Below are 26,055 nucleotides of genomic sequence, written 5' to 3' on the forward strand. Positions count from 1 at the left end.
TACGTACGGAGTTTACGTTTCCGTAAACTAAAGTATAGGTCCGGACGTACTCGTAAGTAGTTTAGTTAACGTAACGTACGTACAACTATACTCCTCCTCTCTCTCTCTCTCTCTCTCTCTTTCTTTCTTTCTCTCTCTTCTGCACTTTCCTATGGTTTGTCGATTCATTTAAAACCAGATGGAAAATACGTGAGGCACCGTTCGGTATATTTGTACCTGGATCGATTTTGTGCCATTTGTATGTAAAAAGCCGATTGTTATTCGCGATCATTATCCGCGAAGAGATTTTGCCTAAGGTAATCGACATCGGCGCAACGCACTTTAAACGACGCTTAATTAACGAATCTATCTTCTGGAAAGACTCGCACAGCCACCAGTGATACATACTCATAAGTCATTAATAACGGTAAGAAATGTAGCGTAGATAATTTAATAACTGCTAGTGTTGTATACGGACGCGTGACTGGAATAACGATTCGATTTTTTTGTATTACAGCACGTGCGCCTAGCCAGATGTTAGTTTTAAGCATATGCTATAGCAATTGACGTCTGTCGGAAGTTCAATCGGAATAAATTATTTTCACAAAACGTAATATATGTTCAAGTGCTCGTTACGAAGATTATTATATTTTTGCGAGTTTCTCTACGTTAAACGGACTATCGAAATCGAATTTTGTTATCGTTTGGATTGCTCTCGATAGTTGCAACAATACCAAACGATTCGTATAATATATTCTTGTTAATAAAACGCACAATAAATGCGTAATTGGAGCATTAAGAAGATAAGGGAATTAATTAATTCATAATTCGCGAAAGATTACGAACTTAAAAAATTTCGAGTAAATTTGATTGATTTACAGTTGAAATAAAATTTAAAAACACGTTGAAAGGACGTCAAAATGTTTTCAGAAAAAAATGTTTTGAAAGTGATATTGTGAAGGATATTGTTCTCCGAGAGAAAAATCGATAACTTTCTTTTCCGGGATAACGTTATATTAAAATATTTTTCTATCTAATTCCTCTCTCGATTACAGCGGTAATAATTTATTCACGGCGTCCGAAAAAAAATGATATAATAATTTTTATTTGACTGAACAGTGAACAGTTATCTATTTTTTCGTAAGAGGTTCGTAATTGAGGTTCGTATTACCATCGTCACACACAACATATATTCTATGGTTGCTCCGGAAGCGAAAAAGCTATTGTATAATAGCCAAATGCAATCACTTCCTCCATTTTTATGATTGGACTTTATAGTTAATCAAAAGTATATCTTTGAAATGCGAAAAATACAAGGAAATGTCACATATTCTATAGGTTCAGCTAAATGAGTTGAACCATTGAAAAAATATTCGAGCTTAAGAACAAAAATCAAGATGTATGGTCCATCGAGTCTATATATATATATATATATATATATCGGAATTAAATTCTTTCGTTTATCATTTAATAAAATCGCATTCCCGATGGTATATCGCAATCCGATGATACATCGGGGATCAAAAACGAAACAATATTCACCGAAATTTCGATAAAAAGAGAAATAGTTTGTTCTCTTTTAGTATTGAAAATGGAATAATTTTGATTGCCATATATTTCAATTATTATCTCGTACAGAATAACATGAAAAACGAAAATTTTCTGATTTATTTCTCATTCCACAACGAATGAAATAATAAGAAGTTATTGGAAAATATTCCATTATAATTTGATGAAAACAAGATATATATATATAGAATAAAATTGCAAAACGAGAATAAAAACGGCTGAAATATTTTTCGCTTTGATCCCTGATCGTAATAATATTGATGTACATGTGTTTATATGTATATATATGTTATAATTATTCTCACTCGCGCGTTATATTTCCACACGTATATTTAATTAGTAAACGTCAAAGAGGATTAGTAAACGGCATGGAATCTTGGAAATGCAATTACGCCTAAGAGAGGACACAGAACTTCCTCGAAATTTCGACGAAACACGAATTATTGTAATAGGCGATAATTTAGTTTCTCAGCTATCCTAGTCTTGTACAGAAATTCGCGCATAGTTACGACAATGAAATCATACGATGCGTAGATAAACTATCGTATTTAAAATAACGATTGTCAACGTCGACCAGACACTAAACTGCACTTTTTTATATACCAGAAAATAATTTTTCGAGTATAATCACCACATATTAGCGATTCCTTGGCTATTAAATAGGATGTACAAGCTACATCGAAATTTGCAAACTGCCATCTCATTAAAATCATTTATTATCATCGTTATTCATTATAAAAAAATAAGAGTAAATATTAAGCTGCAACAGTCTCGGTGATTAAATTTTTATGCTATAGGGATATAAAGACAACATAGCGTACATTTTGTAGCATTGAATATTAAATTTTCTAAAATGATGACGGTTTCGATTCCTGCACGACAAATGAGATTGCATCATAATTTGTCGACAAGTATATAGTATTCAGACTTGTATCTAGTGACGCATTGTGTTAAAGAAAATTCAGAATTACGCATATAGTGCATTGAAATCATATGTATGATATGTATAATAGATTTCTGCAAATATGAATTGATTGTGACTTTCTACTTCTACAATGTGTCACTATAACGCGTTAATGATAACGCGAATTGCTAAAATTTATTGTAATAACAAGTCTCGTCAGAAATATCTGTATCTGTAAAACTTCGTTACATCTACCATAAATCATTTTTTAAATACATAGCCGCAATTGCGTAAAAACAGTGATGTGTCTCATGTCGTTAATCTCATCGCACATGCGCGATCTAATGGAATGTGCAAAAATTTTAAAATAGCATTTTTGGAATATCAAGTTAAAAATAACAAGAGAAAAATGAAGTATTTGTATTAAATCGATTAATGCGTGCTAAGATTAATCGCGCAAAAAACACAGCATAATTAACTGTTGTAATGTACGCTACGCATGACATTAATCACTGCTTGAGGTTTGTAATGTTTCATGAATTTTTATTATCGCAATGCGTTGTATAATGTCAAGAGAAATTATTTATTACAATAAATATAATACAAAGTATTCCTTATGACTGCATATCTTGTAGAATCCAACAGTATAAATTCAATGATTTAAAACGAGTCGCTAAATAAAGGTCGAACTGTGACAGATAAAAAGATACAAACATGTATCGTTTCAGCTTTCATGAGCCACAACATTCTTTTGCCTTTCTGATACAAACGGTATAGTTCCCTTTTTAGAATGATAACGTCTATTAGCCTCCCTGCGAGATAAAACATATTATAACACTATTCAAAAGTATATTTTAAAATACGAACACTATGATTTTTCATTATACTTACTTGCGTTTACTTTTCTCGCGAATCGTTCGTAATTCGGCTCGCGCATTATATATGTGTTTCGGTACTTGTCTATGACGTGCAATTCGTCGAACTTCCGGATGCGCCGCGTACTTTTCTTTCAAAGCGTCATTGACAAGCAGTGCGTTTCTTTCTCTAGCTCTCAGCTATTGAAATTAGGAACAGAGACATGGAAAGTATTATCGCTAACTGAAAAATTGCTTATAAATTCGTGGAATTGTGTTTATATGCTTACAATGCCGAGCTTTTCCGATGCTTTAGCCTTCCATATACGAAGATTCATTTCATCGCTGCCGCTAATTACAAATTTGTTATCAAGCGACCATCCTACGCAGGTAAGTCTGTGCATGCGTCTTGTGTGATACACTTCTCGTGAGTGACCTTTATTCGCTTCGAAAATACGAATCGATTTGTCATAGCTGCCCGAAACAAATTCTCTCCCTGTCGGAGAATAATCCACATCTATTACGGCCTCTACATGATCCATATGTACGTTAACCGGCGTTTTCATCTTGCGGGTATCATATGTGTACAAACTAAAACAAATACATTTAAGATTCGCGAAGAAATTGCAGGAAGTTATTCTTTGATGTTCTATTTTATCTTACTTATAATCTTCATTGGCACAGGTAAAGATAAAAGCTTCCATAGGATTCCAAGAGAGCTTGTTGCTACGTAATTTCATTATTATCCTTGTTAAAGGTCCTGTTTCTCTAGTGTCATATAAAATTATGCTGCGATCACTGGCGCAAGAAGCTGGAAATTAAAATTAAATTTGACAAAAAGCATATTTTATTATCTCATATGCATATAGAATATAATAATCTTTCATCAAACGTTGTACCTAAAAGATCTTTTTGTATAGGATTAAACTTTATGTCGAGTAGACTATCTACACCCCATTTAAATGTACGAAGTGGCTCATTACGAGTATCCTCCCACATTTGACATATTCCTTCTCCACAAGTAACAAATGTAGGGTTAGCTCGATGATGAGTTATGCCAGTTAATACTGTCTATGGACAAAGAAATTGCTTAAAAAGTTTTAAATATATTCATATTTTAAATATTCATATTTTAAATTTTAAGAAAATTATATCCAAAAGCCGCATACTTTGTTGACAATAGTATTCACAGGTTCTTCATCTTCATCAGCAGAGACTACGTCCCAAGTTTTAATTGTTTTGTCATCACTGACTGTAATGAAATGTTTTCCATCTGGCATGTACGCAATACCGCGAACTATGCCATCGTGAGCCAAAAATGCACGTGTACACGTGCCCAGGCTGAGAGACCACGTTCTCACCTCGCCATCGTAAGCGCCGCTGAGAATTGTGGACAGCTGAGAGGGATGTTTGCATATGCAGGATATTGCATCCCTGTGGCCTTCTAAATTGCCTATAAAAGGTTTCGCGAATACCTTTTCTAATTTAACAGCGTTCAGTGCTTTTGTGTATTCCCTGGCCGCTTGAAAGGGATGTAAAGAGGGATCGAAATTTCGTGGAACTGTAAATGATAAAACACTATCCCATTATTGCTGTTTTTTTTTTAGATTATTTCCACCGATTAGTAGAATTTATGCGCCTTCAACCTTCTCTTGAAATTATATGACTGGGCATTAATTATCTTAATGTGCTATTGCCTTTTAAATAATTTTGCTCAGCTTTTTGATATAATTGAATATAATTTTCATTGCTATGTTCCGCATCAGGTTAGATCTATAAATATCTTGGCGATTTACTTACTTTTATGAATGTCTCGTTTAGTCTCTCGTAAGTATTCATCAGGATTCCTACTTAATACTTTAACTTTCATCTTCAAGCAAGAACTACGTACTTTTTTATCAAAATATTCATAAAAGATTGTCTTCTTGATCTCACGTGTTCGTCTTCCAGGTGTTTTAGGATAAACAGAAGAGAGTGACGAATGCGACATCTATGAAGACTCTGTGGCAACTACTAGTGATGTATTTAAAAATGGCTGTGTAGTTAAAATATGATTGACCAACATTATTGACTAACACTATTTTGAAGTCTTTTAAAAAATTAAACAACTTCAAAGTTTATACTCTTATGCCCATTAGTCAGAGTTTGCCCTTCAGAATGCCCTTTAAAACAATATAAAAATATAAAATTGGAAACTTTTCCAAGTAGATGTCTTTCTTGTGCTCGTTTCCATCAATATACAATATACAATAGATTAACTTTAATCTCGGTTCAATTTACTTTTCGTCTTTTTCTAGTTCTAAAAATTAGAAAAAGATGAAAAGTTTCCAATTTCTGTATTTTTAATATATTGTTTTAAAGCGTCCTGAAAGGCAAACTTCGACTAACTTAATCGATGATTAATTCAATCGATAATTAGGTCCGATCTCCGATTAACTTAATCAGCCGATTAGTCTATCGGAATTAACCGCATTTGTTATTTTGTTTGATGATAAATGCGATTGATTAATTTCAATAGACTAATCGGCCGATTAAATTGATCAGAGTTATAAGACTGGCCTTAATATTATAAAGGAAATAATATTAAATCTTAAAAAAAAATTTGTTTTAATTTTTTGCAATGCATTAAATAATAAAAAAGATTAATAATTCTAGCCATATAAACAAAATGATACAGACATTGACTGACAAGTTCCCCTTTTTGCAAAAAATATTACATTAAACCTGCAGCACACGCGATGCATGTTTTTTTACTGGATAACTGTTTTTTTACTGGTAAATTATTAGAAATTCTACGTTTCGTGTGACACAATTTTAGTAGTGATACAATTTTAGTAATTTACTAAACGCAAGCAATCCAGCAGGAAAACACTTAAATCGAGTGCTACAAGCATTAATTTCTGTATGTCAAAGCAGCGCGTCATAGTAAGGTGCAATTTTTATCAGTTTCATAATGATGTCATAGCGATATCATCTGTGATAAAACGGACATTTGCACATCACCATGATTTTATTATGATATAACTATAACTTTCTTTTGTCATTAAAATTAATTATCAAAATATATCTTCGATTAACAAATTATACATACATCCCTGATGAAAATAAAATCAAGGAGTCGATTCTATATTTTCAAACAAGGTAAAAATTACAAAAGTGAGCAAATTTATTAGATGTTGATCAATGAAATTATCAATATTCTAATAAATTCGTTCATTTTTGTAATTTTCACCTCGTTTCAAGATACAGAATCGATTCCCAGAAAGTAAGTCAAATGTAATGGAAGAGTAACAGAAGCGTAAACGAAACTTCTAGAAGGCGAAAATTGGAACAATGAAATGTAAAAGAAGCATTTATGCTTCCTTTATATTTGATGTTTCAATTTACCCTCCGATTTTTACTTTCATTAGAGATGTAGGTATACGTTTGACATAACATATGTGTTTTAAAAAATGAAAATGAACAGAATAATTGCTCTTCATACGTACATTTACAACTAACGTTAAATATCTAAATAAATATATTTAATCAAACTGATGGCGATTATATTGTAATCGTTATAATCAATCAATATGATACATTCAATTGGAAAGGTGTGAAAGTATGACAGTATCATATCGCTATATACGTTCTAAGTAAGTTTAATATTATATGCGAAGAGTAAAGAAAAGAGATAGAGAGTGAAATATTTCGGCAAATAAGATTACAAGCGATAAGATTACACAAACTTTTAACTCGGGGTACAGGTACGACAAGCGTCATCTTGCATTTAGACTTCGACCGTGCCGAATCAATTTCCACTATGCCAGGTAAAGATTTCTCTAAAATATATTAAAATAAGTAAATATAAATTTTTTTAATTTTTTGGCATTTAGAAGATCTTTTTTCTTACTCATCTTATTTTACTTTATTATTTTACTTTATTCTCTAACTTTTTATCGACATTTGCATTGAGGATATTTTATCGGTTCTTGTGTTTTAATCATTTTATTACTAAAAATAAATTTGCAAATATTGAATTTTAAAACTCGAATTACAATTCTATTATTTATCTGGATAATATAAATCTAGTTAAAGAATCTGTATTATTAAAATCTAATTAAAAATCTAGTTACAGGATGTGCAGTTGCTATTTTTGCTAGAAACTAATTTTCTGAAATTTAATTATGAGCAGATTAATCTAAATCAAATTAATTTAGTTCAAACATATTTAATAATAACATGAAATTTATTTTTTATGATTTAACTTAAGATTGAATAATTCTGTGACATATTGCATGAATATACATATGTTTACGTGTAATATTGCGTTATATATTAAGTAGTTATTATTATTATTAAGTAGTTATTATTATGATAATAGCTGTATCAATTTAAGTGTAAAAATAGTCGTACATAATTAATTTTTTTTATCAGAAGTGCAAAGAAATCTATCATTAAATCTATCATTAAATAAGAAATCTATCATTAAATATAGTTACTTTATTTTTAAAGTATGTGAATCATATGAATTATAAAGGTAATATGTATGTAGTGAAGTCATCGATTATAAGAATCATCTAGAAGTCTTATCATATCGATGACAAAGAGCATGTGTTAGTATCAATGTATAATATTACGTAACACATATATTCGTTTTATATACTACTTATTTATGAAATTGTTCAAAATAAGATTATATTATTCAATGGAATTAAATATTTCATTATTAGATATCAAAATCATCATGATGAATATCAATTGGATTAAATGATTATTAAAACACAGATTAATAATTTTTTTTGCATCACAAATATGTCTAAAATTTAGAAAAACATATAAACTATATGGTATATAATTTTAAAAATGTAGGTATATATATATATATATGTGTGTGTGTGTGTATTATATATATATATATATATGTGTGTGTATATCTATTTCTTACAATATATTTCTATATTAAAACCAAACAAAATATTAAATATTAAAACAACTTTATTAAAAATTATTTTTAAATGATTTTTTTAAATAATCTATACTATAATATATATTATTTTCAATTTAAGAAGATGTTTAATATAAAAGACATATCAATTTTTACATATTTCCTTATTTTAATGAATTTTTTATCAAGTTAAATATTTTATTAAGTATTAAATTGATGAAATTTTCATTTGCCAACAAAATGAAGTCGAGAAACTGAATCTTAATAGATTCGAATCATACTAATATGTTAATATAATACTCAACATACCGATTTTCCTAATAATTTCATTATTACAGCCTACAGATGGATAAACCGTGCCAGCAATCAATCGCTGCCAGAAAACGCGATCATCGGCGGTCGCGACTCTGATGGAAGCAAACTTTATGTCGGCAGAGCTTTTCATGATGGTGACATGTTACCAGCAAAAGTGATTCCTGACAAGGGTGTTGCCTACGTTTGTCACAATGGCGAGGAACATCCCAAAGACAATTACGAGGTGAGTATAAATAAGCCAGACGAATTTTTGTCTATGTTACGAGAAACTTGATCACTTACGAGCTAAACTTTGCATTGCTTGATCATCTTATCAGGACACTCATAAGGTCGCCCAAAATCGATCAAAAATATAATACATTAAATATATTTTATCACATTTTTAATATAAAAATTATAGATTAGTTTTAATTTAAAAATTTTTTCACAGAAGTGATTACCAGCAATTTGCTGCATTAAAAATTGTACGAACTCATTGGTTTAAATTCATCTAAGAAACCAACAACGATTTTCTTTGATTCTAATGATTAAAGATGGTTACATCATTTTCATAACTTATATAATGTTCCGTAAATAAATATATGAAATAACAATCATAATACAAAATTTAATTAATATATCAATTTTAAAACTAAAATTAATTATCAATTTTATGAGACTCAAGATGATCTTGAGATATCAAATTTTTTTCGGAAGTAGCTATTGATCTGATAAAGATATGATTCAATATAGGTGTCTCAAAGATTCGCACGAGATTATTATATTATATTTCGTTATCTGATAATGTTTGATCAAAGAATAATGATAAGAATAAAAAAAAGAATAAAAATAAGAAGAAAAAAAAATGATAAGAATAAAAAATCAAAATTAATCGTCGATATTTATAAGCAATTAATTAATTATATCATAGAATGATATTACGATTTTGTCAGGTCCTTGTCCAAGGGGAGTTTGCATGGGAGTTTTGCAGCAACGGTGAAGTACCAGAGGATGCAATAATCGCAGGTCAAACTGCTGATGGAGAACCTCTGTACGTTGGCCGTGCCCTCCATAGTGGATCTCAAACAATTGGCAAGGTCGGTCTTTTCGGTAGTTATTAATCTTAGGGTTCGACAGTAATGATAAGCATAAAATATGGGATAGCAGCTTGATCAAAGCATGCTTGAGTTGCCAAAACATTCTTCAACCTGTACTCCGTTCAGCAAGCAAAACTCACTTTTATCTTGCGCGACCTTATCTTTATTATTAGACAAGATATAATCCAGCTGTTCAAAGTATATATTAAAAACTAAAATTAATATCTTGTTCGTCATTGTAAAACAATAATAATGTGTTAGAATGAAATAAAGATGAGCAAAAAGAACAATGGACATTAATGATATTTTTATTTTAAGTACTAAAAAGTAAAAAAGTAAAAAACATTAAAAATAGTGCTTTTAATATTTAAAATAAATAATTAATTACTATCTTCTAATATTCTAATCTTTTAATATTAAATTGGGCATATTAAATTAGATTTATGTGAGAATAATTAATAACTATAAAGATGTAGATAATAAAAATGCGAATGTAATATGTTAATTTAAAATTGACAAAATATAGGTGAGATAAGTTTCAATTGCATATTAAATCTTCTTCAGATGTATAAATAGATATTATTCCGTGAAAATAATTAAAAGCAAAATAGAAAAATTAGAGTCATTACAGATGTACATAATGTTTAGTTAATCGTCTATAATGATTTCGATTTTTCAATTTTTCTCTTAATTGTTTTCGCGGAATAATATCTATTTATACAACTGAAAAAGACTTATTATTAGTACAATAATTTTGCTTACATATTATTTAGTTAAATTTGGATACATTAAATTCACATTTTCATTAACTAAACATTCACTATCTTCGCTTATCTTTGATATATTTTAACAGATGATTATATTATATATATTTATTATATACATTATATATATATATATATGATTACATTATATTAAAAAAAAATAATTCCTTAGGTACAACCAAGTCATGGATGCTTATACATTCCGTACGAAGGCGAAGAGTTGTCGTTCAAGGATTACGAAGTACTCGTTGTACATTAATTCAATTATAGATGCACCCAAAGATTGAAGATGTAATACGCATTCTATGTACGATCGAAGTTAATTGAATCAAACAAAACAACTTCCAAATAGATTACTGAAGTAAATGAAAAATTATTGTGAACAAAATGCTCCGTTTATTTGTAAAAATTCATTGAAATAAAATGATTGATAAAAAAATAATGTCAAATTTTTTTAATTACTTTTGACGAGCAATAAATAATTTCTATCGAGAATAAATTATTACTGAACAAACAATTCGTATTGATTTATTTTAATGATAATTTATTAATTATTATATTAATCGAGATATATTTCTTGAATATTAATTAAACATTTACATAAATTAAATATATTGGTATATGAGTAATCTAATCTAATATGAGTAATATTATTAAAAATATTATAGTTGTAATTATATTATTGTGATATTTTCTTCGTTCTAATTTAAATGCCTTTCGTGTTTTAGCTACATTTTTGCATTATCACAAGATTAAAATATATAATAATGTATAACATGTTGACGAAGAGAGTAACCTAGTTAAATTGTTATCAATGAACAATGAAATAAAAATCATCTGCAAAGCAAACGAGTAAATAAATAATACACTAGTGACCTAAAAGTGATTACGTCACTTCGATGGAAACGTGTAACAGGAGAAATCGTTTCTGTCCATTAAATTCGATAGCTGCGAAAAAAAAAATCGAAAGTTGCTTTATGTGCTAAATGCGGAATTGAAATCATTAACTATAATTCCATGGCTGCTACTTGAAAATCCGTAATTCTCGAGCGGTTCAGCGGAGCGAGAATGCAACGAAATAAAATACCTTTATGGTAATTACCTGCCAATAAATGATTTATTACAATATATTAGTAGGCTTTTGTCAATCGGCAATGCCGATCATACGCCGAATAACCAGTTGGTCATCGCGAAAGAATCATATCTCTCGCGTGCCGCAAGCACGGCCGCCATGATGGACGAGGATGGCTCTTGAGTAATGACGACCACAGACGCACCCTCGTCGGTCGGATATCAAGACAGAGAGTGGGAAAGAGAGGAGGCAAAGAGAGAGAAAGAGAGAGAGAGGGAGAGGTGCCGGTGACAGCTCTGCATCGAATATTTTATAAGCATCGCTGTGGAATTGCGAGCATTACTCACTTGACAGCATCATACGTCAGACTTAAGAGCCAGGGCCGCCTCTAGATGTCTTTCGTCGCTCGGACGCGACCTTGCGGATTTTCGTCCTTTCGATTTTGTAGTACTTCACCATGCGAACTTCAAGGATTTCGCGATACGCGCACGAGGACTGGACTCGACGTCCGATCGGCTGGGAAACGGACAAGGCGCTTATCCGAGCAAACAAATCGAACGAAAGGCGCAAGAAATTCGACGTGACAACGATGATAATCAGTGATGGTAGAACACGCAAAATCTGCGAAAATCTGCGAGTCGCAACCGCGTGACGATGAAAAAACCGTGATGGTGCAACCGCGACTCGGCCTGTCACTCGAGCGGCCGAGTCGCGCGAATAGCTTTGAATTCACCGCAGATAATGGCACTTGGACGGCCCTGTCTAAAATAGGCTCCGACTGTAGAACGCTGGGACCGTGCGTAGTAGTGATTACTTTATCAACGAATTGTCACATTTAACAGCGCCTCGTCGAGTTACGCGCGGCAGCGATTCGACGACGCTGCCTGTTTACGCTCAGTTGCCATCCGTTCGACATCGTCGCGGTCGCCGGTAGCCGTTTCCGCTTCGGCTAAACAGATTTCTCGAATTTCTTATTAATAAAATCACGGGTGGCAGGTTGAAAATGTTCTTTACACGACTGCCCAGAGTTACTAGCTCGCTATTGTCGATAGAAGAGGAAATACGTTCGGATAACGCCAAACTAATAACTATCATCATCTATAATAGAGAAGAATTTTCGCAACGAGAGGAACGTGTCAAGGACAAATCGAAGGCTGCGTGATCGATCAATCCGAATGGATTGTTTGGTGAAAGAAGTTTACGCAACTAAGATCGCACGAGGTAATCGTACGGTTTCGTGAGTAACCCGTTACAAGTTGTTGACATCATCCGGGCGCGAGGACATTTGCACCGGCGATAAACTTTGAGAATCTCGGCTTGAGTGAATTAAGCCATCAGCGGCTTTCTACAGCCTTCAACATAGTAACGCGCATCATTGGCGGATCATCGGAAATCTAAATTGTTCACGCAAGAGGAACAATGTCTCGTCGAATCGTAAGGTATATAAAACCAAAAAAGATCATCATTCGTCGACGTAAGAATAAGTACTCCCTGGGTAGGAAAATGAATACGATAATCATGACACGTCGTTCATTTATCAACATGTCAATGTTGAGACTATTGGATTAGACTTTATGCTACGTGGAGAGATTTGGCGGATATAAGGTAGCTCGTTATGCTCCATCGCGGAAGACACTCGCGTGTCAAGGTGATCACCATGTTTTTCGCGTATCAAGAAAGGAAAACGAGCGGGATAAGCGGAGCAATCGCCAAGGAAGAATAGGATTCAGGGAGCGCGGCGGGAGAACCCTCGGAGGCCTCGGGCACCGTCGTCGGGGGCTGACCTTGACCCGAAAACTCCTGCGGGGCGGAATCGGAAGCGACTCGCGGGAGCGCTAGTAATCGCGCTCGTGGAGCATTAGCCGCGTGTCGTGCACCGCGGAGGAACCGATTAAGCGCGAACGTCGGCGACGTTGCCCCGAGGGGCCACCGCGTGTGCTTAGTCCCTAAGTGGATGTACACGAAGGCGGATCAACTTGTTGCGCGCTACAGGAGGCCGATCATAGGAAAGAGCGGTGAGTGAGCGGTGACAGCGCGGTCCGGGAAAGAGGTGGTACGAGGTACGCTGGTGCTGGTGGTGATCAGCGAAGGAAGGAGACAGCTAACACCGCCGCGTCTCGTAATGCACGATGGTGCATTAGCCGGGAGTCGCGGGACCACCGTGCGATTTCTCTCGAGCGCGCGCCGAACTACCTGAACCAAAATCTGAGCGCCTTCAAGGCATTTCGCGAGCCATTCCTTGGACTGCTACAGGCAGCTTGATGCTCTTCAGCCGATTATATATCTGGACAATAGAAAGAGATTGTGATTTTTCTAAAAGAAATCAGTTCAATCCTATTTCTTCTTTGACGTGAAATATGTCAGAGATCACGACAACGATCGGCACGCCCGCGGGGCTCACATCGGAGAAGAAACAATCAATTCCCGAAAAGTCTGACAGCGCCGTCACTTGGAAGTCTATGAGCATCCGGCAGAAATGGTCCTTCTTGACCAGCAACATCACCGTCGAGCCGATGGTCGCATGCTATGTGATTCCCAGCGTGCTTTCCCAGTTGGCCACTCAGAATCTGATCCTCGAGAAGGCCTGCCGAGTGAACCTGGCTTATCCAGATGAAGTGTGCTCTGCTTTGTCTGCTAGGAACACTACCGGTTACGAGGCGGAGGAGCTCGCAGTTCAGCAGATGGTGGCGCGTATGCAAACCTGGAAAACGCCGCTGCAGAGCGCCCTGCCGACCATCCTGATCCTGTTTATGGGTGCATGGAGCGATCGCACTGGTCTAAGAAAACCTTGCATGCTACTTCCGATCATCGGCGAGTTTTTCAGTAGTGTTACCCTCATTGCTTGCACTTACTGGTTCTACGAGTTACCCATGGAGGTGGTTGTACTGGAGTCAGTGTGGCCTGGATTAGCTGGTGGTTGGTCTACCATGTTTATGGGTATCTTCAGTTATATAGCGGACATCACAACCGTGGAATCGAGAACACTTAGGATTGGCGCGGCCAATGTCTTTCTGTCTTTGGGAGTGCCAATAGGCATGGCCCTATCAGGGATATTTTACACAAAGCTGGGTTTTTATGGTGTCTTTAGTATCGCGATGGTGTGTTACATAATGAGCTTTGTGTACGGTTTAGTGGTTATTAAGGAACCGTCGAGGGTGCTCGCGGAACGCGCGCGGAAAAAGTCCCTTCCAAGCGAGGGTAAGCGGACCTCGTTGTGCGCCTTTGTTTTGGACTTTTTCTCGTTGAAGCATATCAAAGAGACGTTTCGTGTGGCATTCAAGAAAGGGGCGAACAATCGCCAGAAAAGGGTCATCGTGCTCATGGTCGTTGTTATGATTGTGATCGGACCCCTTTACGGTGAGTAAATAGCCCGAATAAATCGAGAGCTTTTAAAGAAATCTTTTCCCAAAGGTTAAGCAAGATTATTCGACAGTTGTAACGCGTCTTATTTACAACAATAACGTTATGGGAATAACTTTTTGTTCTTAGATCGTTAGATCACAGAAGGTTTCGGCAATATTTGTTTCAATAATCAATAACTAGTAAATAAACATCGCGTTTCAAGATGATGTATGTTAAACAATATGTTGAGAAATTAACTCTTATTAATTAATTCTTATTAACTTCTATGTGAATTATATAAATTCATTTATGCACAAATTTATTCAATCACACAAAAATATGTATTTAAGCATTAAAATCCGCTTCGATTGAAAATAAGAATTTTTCATATTTAATTTGTCCTTATTGGTCCTACTCCTCAATATATATTGTTTAACATATGTCACTTTGAAACACGACGTTCATTTACTCTGAAAGACTCGCGAGGACGCTCGCACGGAATGCAAGAGATTCGGGTTCAATCTCCGGCCGAGATCTTAATATCTTTCGCAGATTAAAAATTTTCTTTAACATCTGATTGTAAATATTCTTATTAAAGATGTTTATTAGCAACTAAAAATTATTAAACTATTTTTTACAATTTAATAAATGATATTACTGGTTTTGCTTATGAGTGCATTTTCAAGACCAATCAAAAAGATTTCGACGCGCGTATGCAGAATCAGAGTGTATATAAATTCACACAGAAGGTATGTGTTTAAGTACTAAGATCCGTTTCAATGGAAGAAAAATTTTTGTATTTAATTAGCTGTATAATTGAATTTTTATTATTAACTCTGCAATTGATTTTAATTGTGATAATTAAAATCTCGAATTCTCACACTGAATAATACCCCCGTGTGAATTCTGAGCTATAAACAGGCTAAAATAGATCTTCTGTATAATTCAAGATGTTATAATTGCAAGGTGTATAATTCAGACATGTTACTCACATGGCATTTTCTTTCAGTAATTTTTTTTAATTATTTCCAATTTTTATGATAATTAAATTATAGCTTAATCTAATATTCAATTTTACAAAGACGTAAATAATGAGTAGTTAATAATGAGTAATTAAACAGTGGTGTGATCTAATAATACTATTATTGTTAAAGATATATCAGATTATTTAGTCTCTGCAATATGATTAAAGTAAGAAATTTATATCTTCCATATATAAAAATATTCCATATATAAATATTATGTATATGAGACAATTTAAGAGGGTCAATATATATATATTTAATAATAAATTTTATAATTTACATAAAATTTTTGTCAAATTTTATTTTAATTATTATTTTATAACATGTTTACTTCTTATTGAAACAATTGTTCAGAATCGAATTCTAAATTGTCGCCGAAATTTTTGTATTTTAACATTAAAAAATCTAATCTTTTTTCATACTTTTTTTATTTTATTCAAAAATGTTTATACTTCATATTATTACTTCATGTATTCTTCATATTTAATACAATAACCCTTAAAAATTTATAAAGCTTTATTCTCAATTAAAATTGTATATATTTATTGTATATAGCAATATATATTTATATATATATATAATATTCATATTCAACTGTATGATATTATTCATTCATTGAATCGATCTTATATAAATGAAAATTTTTATAATTATTACAATATTTATTTTTTATTCGCATTATGTAAATCAGAAAAAGTTCATAAATGCATGAAAAATAAACATATTATAACTCAAATATACAAACAATTTAATTCTCACACAATAAAGAAAAAAATTTGATAAAACCGCTGGAAAACAGTTGAAAATAAAATGCATCCATCATTTCTCACGTGCATTCGTAGCACGATAAAAACTCACGGTAATTCTTGTTAATCTTGCTACCGTGTTGCGGTAACTGTGCGCATTCCCATCAGTAATTACTTACGTCCGACGGTGTGAATATACATCGTATGCCAAGGGAAAGTAAGAGAAGATATGGTAAAACTAGGCACACATTATACGAGCGCGAACGTGTAGCATTACTTGAAGTATCCAAATAATTCACATATTTTAAAGCGTCAATAAAATATCTTACTGCACCTGCATTTGCTTGGCATTCGGAATCACTGATATTGCGCGTAATCTACAAGGTATAAACGTTATAAATCTGCAAAGACCAAAAGTTCAACAAGCAAAACAACAAACATTTATTACATCATTAACTTCTATACACTGAAAAAAAGTCGAAATATTTGCAAGTAAATGTTACCTATGATGTTTCCTTTGACATTTATTGGTTATAAAAAAATTTGATTAATGACAAAATATACAAATATTTCTGTAAAATGTATCTTATTAATTGCAAAAAATAAAATGATTTTCTTTATTAGGAACGCAGTATTTAAATAAAGATTTATTTCAAACATAATAAACATTATATCTCATAAATAAAGTATAAAACATTATATCTCATAAATAAAGTAAAATAAATTTAAATAAATTTTTTCAGTGTTTGGAAAAAGTTTTTATAAAAAGACGGAATCTATTCTTCAAACTTTTCTAACAAACGCATACTCGGACGGAGTTTTAGACGGGGAGCACGTAAATAAAAATTTACGATATCGATACAGATGCCAGTGCTTAGTACGAGCATCCAGTCTCAGTGCCGGACGATATCGGCAACAATAAAGCCTCCAGTTTCTGCTAGTAGCCCGTGCAAGCACGCGACCACACGAATCATTCAATTTTTCAATTAGCGTGCATTTGTTACAGCGCGCTATCGCGACTTTAATGCGATCGTGCGCGCTCGTACAGCGACGACGTACAATTCCAGCACATTTCGCAGATGCCCTTGTCACAATTTAATTATATAGGTAGCCCCGTCGTTACAATGTCTGGGTACGCATTAGCACATATTACCCCAGCTGCTAAGTGACGCGGGCAGTCGTCATGCTTATAACAATTTCGTATAATGGGCGTCTTCCTGATTTCGAATGCTGTAACGCGGATATACCTGTAAGACTCTTCTTGAGACGTTACTTTTCTCGACTCTCTCATTGTCGTCATAGTCGCTCGGTGACGTCTCGTAAGCGCGATAATTTATCCTGACGACTTAATGTTGTAGCGCGAATGAATATACAAGATCGGCATGTAGATTTGGTAGTTGGTAGAATATACAGACTAAAAAAAAAGCAACTTTTTTAAATTAAAATTTTAAATTAATGAAAAAATATCTAATAGAGGTTTATTCAATTATTTACACGTTTTTATCATTTCTTTTAAAGTCTTTTTATTGTAATTGATGTTAATTGTTAACGAGAAGGAATAGTATTTACGTAATTCAACACATTTTGCTTATTCGGATAAGAATAAGAAAATTTACACAAATTTATACGCATACATAAAATTAATTCCAATATACGTAATAAATGCAATTGTAAGAAAATAGGCAGATATAAACTTTACATACATTTAAAATACATTGACAAATGAATTAAATAATTTTCAAATTATACTTTCCCTCTTTGTAATCATGATAATTTTTATTTGTTTGCTTTGTGCGTTCTTAAAGAACTTGCTCTAGAACGTTAATAGAGGCTTATTTAACTGTCTACTTATTTCTTTATGATAATTTAATATTGAAATTTCAAAATTATAGACATATTAGGTGTGGGAAAAAGTTCGTGGCGTTTTTCCCGTTAGATGGCATTAAAGAAACGCCACGAAACTTTTTCCCATACCTAATATATACGTAAAATATATTAATGTATAAGTGCAATATTTGTACGCTTATTTATACGCAATTTCCATCAGCATACTAACGCGATTCGCTATATATTCACGATGTAATTTCAGATCTTTGCTTATTAGAGATATACGTGGTGAAAGCGACTATTACGTTATATAGTATATTTTCGTTATAATCCTGAGTGGAGTGTGCGGCATCGAGGATACTGCATCGGCACAAAGAACGTGCGACGAATTTTAATGCGGGATGAATTACGGAATCCGTAACTTTTCACATTATGTACCAATCATGTAAACATGTCAATGCAATTTCATGAGAGAACGCGCGTCGCCTGAATGTACGCGCGTGCATTTCATAAGGCTGAAGACTTAGATATATCTTCGACAGCTTCTCTTGCACACTTCTCTACTGAATGTCTTCCCTTTTTTGGAAAAGAGAATTAGTTTTACGTAATACTAACATTGCGTTTAACCTTCGTAGTTAACTTGGCATTACTTATACAGGAAGCAATTGTCGGTCTAATTGCAGCCGATGTAATCGTGAAAATCGTTTGTAATTGAACAGAAAACCGTTGCGCTTGGGTGAATCTGCAAAATATCTCCATAGCTATATAGCATGAAACTTAACAATAATGACCTCGCAAAATACGATATGTTATCTCAAGTCAACCGTGAGTATAGCGATTGTTTGTTTACGTACCGTGACAAAAGTACGTATTAATTACAAATTACACTAGTAGTAATTATAATTAAAATCGTCGAAAAGATGCTTGGAACCGAAGCAAAAATAAAATCCGTAAATCTTAAAAATTATCTTTAAGTAAATAAATAAGCCGAAGAATAGTTATTCATAACGAGAATTAATTATTAATTCAACTTGAATTAATGAATTCTATAAATATTCAATAATGAGTAACACAATAGCGAGTCTATCACGAAGACTTTTCTTGAAAGAACCGACACTCTGAGAGATAATCTATTGTGCACAAGTCTATTCTTAGATGCATCAAAGGAATTATAAGAATATACTCGTTAGTATATTCAATGAATAAATATTAAGTATAAAACTTAATAGCTCTCTCATTTATAGATCGGAGGATAATTTATTGCGAGTCAGGTCAAAAGTTTTTATTATTGTATACGTTGATTCATCGTACCTTATAATTAGTCGATAGAGATAGACATCAATTACGCAATAAAAACGAGTGATTTTATTAAGTTTGTTTCTTTCACAGGCGAAATGGCGGTTCTCTATCTTTACATGCGGTTCCGATACAATTGGAACGAAGTGACGTTCAGCATGTTCTCCACGTTTGGCATGGTAACTAATCTGATCGGTAAGAAAAATCACTTGAAAATGTCTCGCACGTTAATTAATGAGCGAGAGGGAGGAAAAAAATAGAAATTTAAGCGAGCGCTCGTAAAATCATTTATGCGCAATGAATTCTTCCGGTTCATTCACTGATCTAACTACTAATTTTGAAGTAGAAATGTACATTCTGCTTCGTGTAGAAACGCGGACGCAGCGTACGAGTCGGTCGGAGCAGATAATCTCCTCCGATTGCCATTTCACGCAAATCGAAGGTATCCGTTAGCTCTATTCTCGTAATGATGCTGTACATACATCGAGTTAATCAAGGCTTTTTGCGTCCATGGGTCGATGAAAGCAAACGGGAGACGTATCTTATGTAAGAATGAATATCGTTGCTAAGCGGAATCATCAACTGTCGCTTTTATTCTAGCTGATTATAGAAGGTAGGAATTACCTTGAAAATGCAATTGCTTGTTGCAGCAGTCAACTAGTAATACAAAGTAGAAAATATTAGAAGAATATTTTGCAACAGAAAGGCAGATTGCCAATAGTGTGCATATAAGATAAAATCTGTTAGAATTTGTGTCTTACGAACGTGACACTTCAATGTTCGCTCTATTTGAATTAGGACTGTTACTTTTGACAGTTTGAACATTTGACAAAATTTAAAACTTCGAAAAAATTCAAATCTTCAAAGTTAACTTTAAACTTAAAAATTCAAGATGCCAAAATTTTGAAATTCGAAGTTAACTTCAAAGCGTCGAAGTTTCGAAAAATATATTTGTGTAAATAAAAATATATTCATAGTAATGTTTACATATTTTTAAATGAAAATATATTTGTTATTATTAATTATAATAATAATAATTTTGATTCTTTGAAGCTTCGAAACTTCAATCTTCACGAATGTCGAAGCCTTTGAAGCAAATCATCAGCCCTAATTCGAATATACCGTATGGTTGTTTTCGTTTGACTTTCTATTTGACAAAAACTTTCTATTTGTCGATGTAGATTATTTTACAAATTTTGCAAAATTTGTAGAACGCATAAAATCCAACTTTCTCACATTTTTTTTCTTTTGACTAACGGATCACCTGGAATTTTACAGCGCTCGTTCGCTTACTAATCCTTTAGAATCATTATTCGTGCGATCGTCCGATATTCGTCTCGCATGAAAAAGTAAAAGATTTTTCCCTCTGATACGCAGGTACCGCGATCTCCGTCGGTATCTTCAGTCACATTCTCAAGATAGACGACGCGATCGTGGGTATCATGAGCTGCACGAGTAAAATTTTAGCAAGTTTCGTTTACGCGTTCGCCACGTCCGCCTGGATGGTCTACGTAGGTCAGTCTTTTTAAAACGGCTAACATCAGGGTAACAACTACGTATATAAAATATATATATCACAGTATAGCCCCAGTCCCGACGCGAGTGTATCTAATAATGGATCAATTACTTATTTCAGCCGCTATCGTGGAGATCGTGAACGGCACATCTTTCATCGCCATGCGATCGATAGCTTCTAAACTCGTGCCCACCGATGAGCTCGGTAAGAGAATATAAATAAAAATTTTTCCTTACGTTATTATATTATATTTTTATATCTCGGAGTTTTATGATTTCAAGAAAAAAATGATGTATTATAAAATTTCGTATATTATGTACATGATTGAAATATATATATCATACGAGTTTCTTGGAAGTGTTCAATTTGCGAATCGTACACTTCCTGTGTTGAAAAATTCCACAGAAAAGACGCAACTTCAGTTGCGATAACGTCACGCGGATACATATATCATATTTAGAAGAGCTCTCTGTAGAAGCGCAAAATAAATGAGCGCCTTTATAATGAAAATGACAAACAAAAAAATTACACGATCATTATATTAATACTTTAGTGTCAATTAAAAATGTTTTTCGACTTGAGCTCAGTCTTTACCTTACGAAGCAGGTTGTTTCGCGGAACCGCGTAAATCGGGTAATTTGGACACCAAATTACATTTACGTGGCAATGCTGCTAATTTTTCCATCACGAACAAAGTCTAACGAGGCCTTCCTGCCCGGTTAACGGCAAGGAAAATTCAACGCAATTTTTATTCTTTATCCGAATCTAAGACATACACGTTACGTAATTTTGTAGGTAAGGTGAATTCACTGTTTGGCGTATGCGAGTCCCTGATGCCGCTTGTTTATGGACCAATGTACAGCGCCATTTATGCGGCGACCATGAATACGTTTCCGGGGACGTTCTTTATTGCCGGAGGATGCATGACAATGCCCGCGGTGTTTGCATTCTTGTGAGTAGCATGATCAAGTCACGATTATAATGTGATATGTTACGTTAATGATATATTACGTTTGCCAAACATGATCTTCCCATGAAACATTAGATTCAAACTGTGATGAAAATTGAATTAAGTTTGCAAGTTGCGATTGTATGACGTTAAATATTTCTTAATTGTTTCAGCTGGTTGTACACGGAACATCGAAAGGATCGCATGCTGAAGGAGCAGAAAGAACCCGAAACTATGATGAATCATAAAAGCGAGGATGCGACAGATTATAATTTGAAGGCATCAACTCCTCGGATCGTAGATACACAGAAGAACGCACAGAAAACCGAAATGATGAATGGCATAGACAACGCAGCCTTCGAATCTGAACAGTTGTGATCTCACGATTTACGTGATCCTTTTTTTTTTAATACAAAGTCGTATAATACATCAATAATACCTCATCACAAAAAAAAAGGACTTAAAGAATACTTTAAAGTCGTTGCGATAAATGCTGGTCACGTTGCTGATAAAGGCGCTAGCGAATTTGTTTTACGAGTGAAACACCAAAGGCAATCGGTATTCGTTAGCAAATACTGATTAAGCGGTATGTTGAAACTCAAAGTGTACGAAGATTCTGGTGGATCACCTTTCATTACATTTCAAGATGATCAAGAATCTCAATATTTAGCAAAGATGACAATATGATATGTGATTTATTAGAGGTATAGAGAATGCTTCTCCAAAATAATGTGCAACAGAACTCTTGTTACGCAGTTTTAGTATCCAGTGGGAATGAATTAGGATTCTAAATTATGATATTTCTCAAATCCTACGCAACTGCTAACTGTTATCACCTTCATACTGCATCAAGGTGTAAATAAAGCACTTTATTGAGACTTCCTCTTTGCCATCCATGACTTCACTTACTGCAGCTTGTAGATCTTGTTTCAAGTATTCTCAAGATGTAGAGATACTCCGAATGAAGGATAACTACCAGTTTATTTCTAATTTAACAATTTTAAATGAAAATAGTATCCAACAAAAGAGTTAAAAGAATTTTTTTTTAAGATTTTGACGACATGTAATTAATGCAATCATTTTAAAAAGGACATTATTTTAAGAATCTTATTTTTTAGAAATATGTACAATGAAGATTTCTCTTCAATATCTTTGTTATAAAGTCCTTTCTAAGTGAATAATTTAGTTACATGTAATATATATTGTATATGTGTATGCGTGTGCGTGTGTGTGTGCGTGCGTGTACGTGTGTGTGTGTGTGTGTGTGTGTGTGTGTGTGTGTGATATACATATACATATAATTTGTTGTAATTTTTTGGCTGTCTTTAATTTAGTATTCGTTTAAAAACGTTCATTATATAACAAAAGCATCGCATTTGAACAAAATATCAAACACGATACACAAATTTTTATTTAAAAAGTTACATATATATATATATATATATATATATCCTTTATTTCGGGTACACTAGTAGAAACCGTACTTAAACAGATTACGACGATAGCGTGAAAAGAATATACGCATTACAGATATTCATATTGCATTATTGGGTAGATTAGTTTCCAATCTCTCTCTCTCTCTCTCTCTCTCTCTCTCCCTATTTTAATATTTAAAACTTCTGAAAAATTCAAACTGTGACCTACTTTCTTCTTAGCACAAGTTTCGTAACAAGCATGCTGATCGCATGATATTTATGATCAAGGAATTTTGTCAACAAAAAGCTTTATATCAGTGTATAACCGTCTTTTATCAATCTTAAATAGTTTACTATAAACATTGAGATGTAATTCACGCATATATGCGATATAAATTCAAAATTGATAAAACAAATGTATTTGTGGTACCGATAGCGTAATATTTTCCATACACGTTTTTCTTTAGAGCAGCTGTTACGACTCCATACAACACAGACCTCCAAGAAAAAGTCCTAAAGACGTCCAGAAGACATTTCTATGTCCTCTGAATCTTCTAAGAACGTTCTCAGAATATTTCTCGAATAAAGTGTGTTGTATGGAGACCTGTTAAGTTTTTACACAGGTTGCACAGATTTTTGTAATTTTATGTGTGATAAATTTAAGTGCGAGAATTTTATTACCTATATAACATGAATGTAAAAATCGGTTGTGTACGTTAATTTCATAAATCTGTTTAAATAATAAACTGATTATGCTAAATAAAAAACTGATTGCTCTACGTCTACACATTCCGATACAATTTATTTATTTATAACAATTTTGTTAATGATTAAGCCCATTTTAGGCGATCTATAATTCGCATCAGATTCCGAATATTTTGTTTAACTTTATTACATATGTGCTGTGTAATACGAAAAAACAAACATATTGCTCGATATTGTTTTACATTTTACGTATATCAATAAAATTGAAAAATAAAAGCAGCAAGTTTTCTATGCATTTAATAAAAAAGTAACTTTGTTTTAAGTAAAATTATATTTAATGCATATAAATATACATATGATGTGTATATACATGTATGTATATGCGTCATGCTAATCGCACAAATTACAAAATTTTAATAGACTCAACGACTATATTAATTCATTTATCCCTCTTCAATCTTTTTAATCGTAATAAGCGTGAAATCATAGTTTCACAAAACAAAGAGTTAAGAACGTAAATCGACTATATTTTATGTTTGTGAATAGCTGTAAATTATAGAACAGTTATTTGTAAAGACTGAAACTGTGTTGTAAATATAGAGCAATAGTATATAATTTATCTCGTCCTTTCTTTTTAGATTTTGCTCATAATGTGCAACAGAAGTAAGGAAATAGCAAATAAAGCTAGAACTTAATTATAAAAGTTGAAGTTTTATCTTTATTTCATCATGTTTCTCCTCTTATCGAGAGAGTAAATCATTAAACTTTCGTTTCTCTTGATAAATTCACAAATCCACTAACAATTCTTCTATGTTTCTTAACTTTTTTCAAATTTGTCCTTTTTCAGCATTTTTTAATAACTTTCTAATAATTTTTAAGAGATCGCAATCTCTCGGAATCTCTAAGCAATAGCAATCTTTTATCAAGTTCAATTAATATAATTATATATAATATAAAATTATCATTAAGCTGTAAATATTAATGAAATATTAATAAAAAAATATACCTACCTATATGTATAAGTCCGCATGATATTTTTTATCAGCAATTCTTCACATTTGTTTTAAAAAAATTAAGAAATATGAATTTAAATTAATAACAGTGTGTGTATTGACTTAACAAAAAACAGGTATTTGATAGGCGGATTTAACACTGAAATAATCATCAATAAGTAGAAGCTATGATTCGATAAAATATTATTTCAAGATATAAAAGTTAAAACAATATTTTTAAGATATAATGAGAAAGAATATAAAAATTTACAAAGGCGTTTATTTTTTATACTTTGCTTACCTGCAAAGATTGAAGATTGAAGATTTGTGAAGGATGTATGCTTGGAAAGTGTGAAAAGAAATACTCATGTAATTCATATTTTCAACAATTTACTCCTAGGCTCTTGTTCTGGCCAGTTGAGACTGAGACCGGCGCGCACTCGCGGTCCCCCCTTTGTTAATTACATAATACATAAAAATAATGGTATATACAAATGTAGGGAGAAATGTTAGGCACTCAATGAACAGAACGGCGAAACTATAAATGGTAGCTTTGTCGCGCACACCGTGTGAGCAGATGGTGTTTTTTTATCGATGTGCGACTTTTATATCGATGAGATATGATGCACTCGGAGAGCAGAGAGCGGGAGACAAGTTTTAAGGGTACCAAAGTGCGAAAGATAGAGCGCAATTACGCGACATGAACGCGACAGAAAAGAAAAACCAACAGTGCGATCAGCTTCTTTCTTTTCTTTTTTTCTTTTCAAATTTCGTTCGCCACT

The 26,055-nt window shown here is 33.0% G+C and overlaps 3 protein-coding genes across 3 annotated transcripts; 2 read left to right on the forward strand and 1 right to left on the reverse strand.

The window, feature by feature from the left end:
* Positions 1-3,176: 3,176 nt before the first annotated feature.
* On the reverse strand, positions 3,177-5,176 carry LOC105625886 (DDB1- and CUL4-associated factor 13). Its single transcript, XM_012207196.1, has 7 exons — positions 5,107-5,176; positions 4,476-4,867; positions 4,206-4,377; positions 3,970-4,117; positions 3,597-3,897; positions 3,344-3,507; positions 3,177-3,264 (listed from the first exon to the last, which is right to left on the reverse strand). The coding sequence occupies exons 1-7, from the start codon at positions 5,174-5,176 to the stop codon at positions 3,177-3,179; spliced, it is 1,335 nt and encodes a 444-aa protein (XP_012062586.1).
* Positions 5,177-7,108: 1,932 nt separating this feature from the next.
* Positions 7,109-10,647, forward strand: LOC105626115. Its single transcript, XM_012207427.1, has 4 exons — positions 7,109-7,115; positions 8,572-8,771; positions 9,481-9,624; positions 10,561-10,647. The coding sequence occupies exons 1-4, from the start codon at positions 7,109-7,111 to the stop codon at positions 10,645-10,647; spliced, it is 438 nt and encodes a 145-aa protein (XP_012062817.1).
* A 3,170-nt stretch (positions 10,648-13,817) lies between these two features.
* LOC105625888 (solute carrier family 46 member 3-like) lies at positions 13,818-22,539 on the forward strand. Its single transcript, XM_012207199.1, has 6 exons — positions 13,818-14,817; positions 19,790-19,891; positions 21,074-21,211; positions 21,333-21,416; positions 22,008-22,164; positions 22,335-22,539. Exons 1-6 carry the CDS (start codon positions 13,818-13,820, stop codon positions 22,537-22,539), a joined length of 1,686 nt encoding a protein of 561 aa, XP_012062589.1.
* Positions 22,540-26,055: the final 3,516 nt, after the last annotated feature.

The sequence above is a fragment of the Atta cephalotes genome, assembly GCF_000143395.1.
Source record: "Atta cephalotes unplaced genomic scaffold scaffold00004, whole genome shotgun sequence".
Classification (NCBI taxonomy): domain Eukaryota; kingdom Metazoa; phylum Arthropoda; class Insecta; order Hymenoptera; family Formicidae; genus Atta; species Atta cephalotes.

What these genes read in the sequence shown, in the direction of transcription:
- LOC105625888 (XM_012207199.1), top strand. Translation starts at nt 13,818, where the DNA reads ATGTCAGAGATCACGACAACGATCGGCACGCCCGCGGGGCTCACATCG. An exon ending in CGCCTGGATGGTCTACGTAG is followed by an intron (nt 21,212 to 21,332) that starts GTCAGTCTTTTT and finishes TACTTATTTCAG; the next exon opens with CCGCTATCGTGGAGATCGTG. An exon ending in CGTGCCCACCGATGAGCTCG is followed by an intron (nt 21,417 to 22,007) that starts GTAAGAGAATAT and finishes GTAATTTTGTAG; the next exon opens with GTAAGGTGAATTCACTGTTT.
- LOC105625886 (XM_012207196.1), bottom strand. Translation starts at nt 5,176, where the DNA reads ATGAAAGTTAAAGTATTAAGTAGGAATCCTGATGAATACTTACGAGAG. An exon ending in TGAATACTATTGTCAACAAA is followed by an intron (nt 4,378 to 4,475) that starts GTATGCGGCTTT and finishes CTTTGTCCATAG; the next exon opens with ACAGTATTAACTGGCATAAC. An exon ending in CGCGAGAAAAGTAAACGCAA is followed by an intron (nt 3,265 to 3,343) that starts GTAAGTATAATG and finishes TTTATCTCGCAG; the next exon opens with GGAGGCTAATAGACGTTATC.
- LOC105626115 (XM_012207427.1), top strand. An exon ending in ATCCCAAAGACAATTACGAG is followed by an intron (nt 8,772 to 9,480) that starts GTGAGTATAAAT and finishes CGATTTTGTCAG; the next exon opens with GTCCTTGTCCAAGGGGAGTT. An exon ending in GATCTCAAACAATTGGCAAG is followed by an intron (nt 9,625 to 10,560) that starts GTCGGTCTTTTC and finishes ATAATTCCTTAG; the next exon opens with GTACAACCAAGTCATGGATG.